Genomic DNA, 4,883 nt, shown 5'->3' with positions numbered 1-4,883 from the left:
GTTCTGGGGGGGAGGGGGTTGGCCCCAGCAGGGAAACACTGATTGTGGCAATCATTAAAAAGCTTTTAATTGCCTCTTGACACCCAATTTCAGTCAAAACAACCCAAAAATAAATTAAAAATAAAAAATTACCAGAAATTGGCTGTCTCATCCCTTATCTGTGAAATTCTCCCTCCCATTCGTGTTTTCTTTTCCTTTTGCAGAGTTTCTGAGATGCAGCACTGACCTCCCACCTCTTCCCACCCCCTCACCTCCCTCCCTCCTTCCCTCCCACCATGGCAGCCCGCTTGGTGCGACGCTGCTGCTGGCAGCACTTCACCACCTTCATCTCCCCTCCCTCAGCTTTCCCAGCTTCTTTACTGGTGCCAACTGGGAAAATGACCATGATGAGAGCTTTACCTCCAACACCTCCCGCTTTATTTCACACCTCCAGCCCTCCCAGCAGGGCAGATGGATTCTCCATCAAAGAGCAGGTGGAAGAGGGAAGAAATCCAGAGTACAAAGTGATGGGACAGCTGATTGAAACAGCTGTGAGTCCTCAGGAACTCTTCCAGCTCAGTCAGCTCCATGCTCTGAACAGCAACCAAGCTTCTCTCATCATCACTCAACTGTCCCGCCTGGCTGCTGAAAACAAACTGGAAACTGAGAATATTCTACGGGATGAACGTTTCCAGCACCTCATCAGCATCATGGATTCCCAGGTGAGCTCCTTCCTCACCACACAAGGAGTTTTGAGGTGGAAGGGGAAGAAATTGAGGTGGAATTCCCAGGTGAGCTCCTTCCTCACCACACAAGGAGTTTTGAGGTGGAAGGGGAAGAAATTGAGGTGGAATTCCCAGGTGAGCTCCTTCCTCACCACACAAGGAGTTTTGAGGTGGAAGGGAAAGAAATTGAGGTGGAGTTCCCAGGTGGGTTGCTTCCTCACCACACAAAGAGTTGTAAAGTGGGGAAGGTTAATGCCCACTTTAATTACCCAGAGGCAATTAAGGGCAGTTAATGACAAAACAAGGGGAAATGGGTTTAAGCTGAAAGAGGGGAGGTTTAGATGAGATATTAGGAAGAAGTTCTTCACTGTGAGGGTGGTCAGACACTGGAACAGGTTGCTCAAGGAAGTTGTAGATGCCCCCTCCCTGGAAGTGTTCTCGGCCAGGCTGGATGAGGCTTTGAGCAACCTGGTCTAGTGGAAGGTGTCCCTGCTGCTGGCAGGGGGGGTGGAACTGGAGGAGCTTTAGGGGCCCCTCCAACCCAAACCATTCTATGAAAGAAACTGAGGTGGAAAGCAGCTGGTGCTCCTGGGATTGAATTGACAGAGTCAGCTGCTTGGGTTTTTTTAACTTTCCCAGTTAAAAATGGGAAGTTGAGGGGAGCAGGAGGTGAAATGATCAGCTCTAGTTTGATTATTTCTATCTAAAACTGTTGCTTTTTGAACCAGGGATAAAATTCAATGGAGAAATCATCCTTGTTAAACACAGCCTGGTTGGTGCTCCTGGGAATTTTCAGTTTTCTCAATAAAATAAAGCTGCACCTTTTCCTGAGCTTGAATGTTTCCAGGGATGGGGCTTCTACCACCTCTCTGGGCAACCTGGGCCAGTGTCTCACCACCCTCAGATAACAATTTCTTCCTTCTCTCCAGTCTGAATCTCCCCTTTTTGAGTTTAAACCCATTTCCCCTTGTCCTGTCACTACAGGCCCTGCTGAAAAGTCTGTCCCCAACTTTCTTATAAACCCCTTCCAAGTATTAAAAAGGCCACAAGAAAAATCTCCCCCATTTTTCACCCCCCAGCACCCCCAGGTCCTTCTCCACAGAGCTGCTCTCAATCCATCCACCCCCCAGTTGCTGCTGGTGCTGGGAATTACCCCGACCCACATGCAGGACCTTGCTCTTGGCCTTGATTTGGTCCCTGGCAGAGCTCTGGAGGTACAAACATTCTACAGATGCTTCTTATTTCTCCTCATCCATCATCTTTGCTCCTTAAAATCATCAAATCCCAGACTGGTTTGGGTTGGAAGGGACCTTCAAGCTCCTCCAGTCCCAACCCCCCTGCCAGCAGCAGGGACACCTTCCACTAGACCAGGTTGCTCAAAGCCTCATCCAGCCTGGCCGAGAACACTTCCAGGGAGGGGGCAGATTTAAAATAAAGTCATTATACTTGATTTAAACCTGTTTTAAGGACATCAGAGAGGTGGGATTTGTCCTCAGATTGCCTCATTGAGCCCAAACGCTTCCATGCTGCTGTATGTGGAGTGAAAATGCTGCTGCTCCTGCTGATCTCCGTGCTCCTGTCACTGTCACCACGGATCAAAGGGACATCCATGTCCCTGGGCACTGCTTGGTGAGGAAGGGACCAGCCTGGAGGTGGCACAGCCAAGCTGATGTGCTGGATGGACTCTGGGAGAAGTGAGACAGCGTGACCCAAGTGTAGGAAACTGCCCAGAAGGACGTGGCCGAGGGTTTTGAGATATAAACCCACCAAACTCATTTACAAACACAATTATCCTTCTCTAACGAGCTGTAATTGCAGCCCCAGTCCTAGATAACTGAATGGGAGAGTAGATTCAGTTATTCCATGTAGATTCCAAGACATTCTGATGCAAAAAACCCTAAAATTTATCAGTTTGCAATGTCCTTGTGTCGATGAGACCCAGTAGGTGAGGCTGGCACGGAGGGAAAGTTTTTTTGGAAAGAGCTTTTAACAGATTCTGAGGTGAGTTTTGGGTGTTTGAGGGGTTGAAAACAACGAGGAATGTGATTTTTCTGGGTAACTCAAGGTAAATCACAAACTCTGCTCCCTCTCAGCTGCATCCCTAAATTTTTTCAGATTTTAACAGAGCAACCTGGCAGCACTTGGGTTGTTCTTGTACCTGAAGTGCTGAACCTTGAGGAATTTCCCATCCTGGTGGAAATGCTGGAGTTTAGACAGGCCAGAGAGTTAAAACCTTTGTTTCCTCAAACCTAGATGATCCCTCCTGCTCAAAATTCAACATCTCACAGCTCTGCCTCGCTTCTCTCCTCCACTCTCCCTCTGAAAAGTCACTCCTTGTTCCTGAAACCACTTTGTACCTTTGGGATGTTGTCACCCAGGTTTTCTAAATATCAAGGGAATCTTTCAGACTGGAATTAACTTGTAATGCTACAGAACACAGCTGGGGAAAGGTTGGGCTGGAAATAAAGAGGTGTTGGGTGTTCCCTGATGGATGCTGAAGGATTTGGGACTGGAAAACTGATTGTTGGTGTGTACAAAAAACAAAACAAAAACAACAACAAAAACCCCCAAAAAGCCCTCAAAAAACCCCAACGTGAGCTCTGCCTCACACTGAGTGGTTGCCAGTGGGGAAAGTGGCCAAGCAGAGAGATGTTCAGTGGGACTGGGCAAGTCCTGGTTCTCCCAGCAGCTGGTGGGATTCATGCCCAACCTCTTTTGAGAGAAATTAGAGAGAAATTGGAGCTTTTAGGATAAATTTCATCTGACCTGAGGTGCTGAGGTGAGTCAGAATCCTGCAGGTTTCCCCCCCAAGACCAAGTTTCTACCCCTGGATTCTCATTTCCCACCACTCCTGGTTTAACAGCCGCACCACAAGGAAGCTTCAGTGCCTCCAGAGAAGGGTAAAGTCTAGTTAAATATTTAAATTAATCTAAATTAAATACCCAGCTCGGAGCAAATCTCTGTAACTTCCTTCTGTGGGGCTGAGAGTGTTCCCCACCTCGATGGCAGCTCTAGAACCGACTCTAGAACCCCTCAAGGCTCATCCACGCTGCTGGAATTGGTGTGTGGCTTCAATATTGAGGTTCTTCTTCCTCACCAGGGTGCTGGGTTGCTCCAGGGTGGATCTGACACCTGTGAGGAGGAGGAGGAGAGATGTCACCTTGTGGTGGGGGACAGCTGGGTGTCCTCAGGCTGAGGAGGACTCTTGCTTCCTCCTCGCTGCTGTGCAGCTCTTTCTGTAGAGACAGAGCCCGGTGTTTGGTGTGACTGGCAACTGAATATTCTCATGCTGTCTCTCATCAGAACCTTTCCCTTTCTTTTTCTCCACTGCTCAGATATCTCAAGTGTGGAATAACACTTTGGTGAACCTCCTGAAGAGCCTCTACTCCCTGGGGATGGACAGTAACAGGAAGGAGATGCAGTCGGTGGAGCAAGAGGTGCTGTGGAGACTGCGGCGTCTCACCTTCAGGCAGTTGGCTTCCCTGGCAGAGTTCTTGGCCATCAAGCAAGGGAAGGAGAGCAAGTTGCTGAATGAAGTCATCAAGAAGCTGGAGTTGCGTTGGACAGAGCTCGAGGGCACCCGAACCGTGGTGACACTGATGGGCAAGGTGGGGCACGTCTCCCCGGCTCTGATGGACCGGCTGGAGGACAAGGTAGGGGCTTATCCTGGAATCACAGGCTGGTTTGGGTGGGAAGGGACCTTTCCAGGTCATCTAGTCCAACCCCCCTGCAGTGAGCAGGGACATCTTCAACCAGATCAGGTTGCTCAGAGCCCCGTCCAACCTGACCTTGAACGTTTCCAGGGATGGGGCTTCTACCACCTCTCTGGGCAACCTGGGCCAGGGTCTCACCACCCTCAGCGTGAAAAATTTCTTCCTTCTCTCCAGTCTGAATCTCCCTCTTTGAGTTTAAACCCATTTCCCCTTGTCCTATCTGTCCCCAGGGTTTGGTCCCTCCCTTCTGCCTCTGTGCCCTTCAGATGGGCCACCTCCCACCCGTGACAGCAGCAGAAGGGAGAGCCTTGTCCCCTACAACCCGTCCTACATGGGAACACTGATTCCACACACTTGCAATGCTTGTTGCTGCTCCACAGTACTTTGGTGTGCCTGGTTCCTTTTGCTCATAGGAGCAGGGAAATGTCACGGAGTCACAGAAGCATTAAGATTGGAAAAGCCCTTT

The 4,883-nt window shown here is 49.5% G+C and overlaps 1 protein-coding gene across 1 annotated transcript; it reads left to right on the top strand.

The window, feature by feature from the left end:
• Positions 1-275: 275 nt before the first annotated feature.
• TBRG4 (transforming growth factor beta regulator 4) lies at positions 276-4,357 on the top strand (the record flags this gene model as incomplete). The annotated part of the gene is made up of 2 exons (XM_010177438.1): positions 276-701; positions 4,040-4,357. Coding segments are annotated over exons 1-2 (744 nt in total), but the record flags the coding sequence as incomplete, so codon positions are not given.
• Positions 4,358-4,883: the final 526 nt, after the last annotated feature.

This window comes from Antrostomus carolinensis, unplaced genomic scaffold (assembly GCF_000700745.2).
Source record: "Antrostomus carolinensis isolate BGI_N321 unplaced genomic scaffold, ASM70074v2 scaffold20061, whole genome shotgun sequence".
NCBI lineage: Eukaryota > Metazoa > Chordata > Aves > Caprimulgiformes > Caprimulgidae > Antrostomus > Antrostomus carolinensis.
The sequence above is the reverse complement of the archived record's forward strand: the minus strand, read 5'-3'. Positions and strand labels throughout refer to the sequence as shown.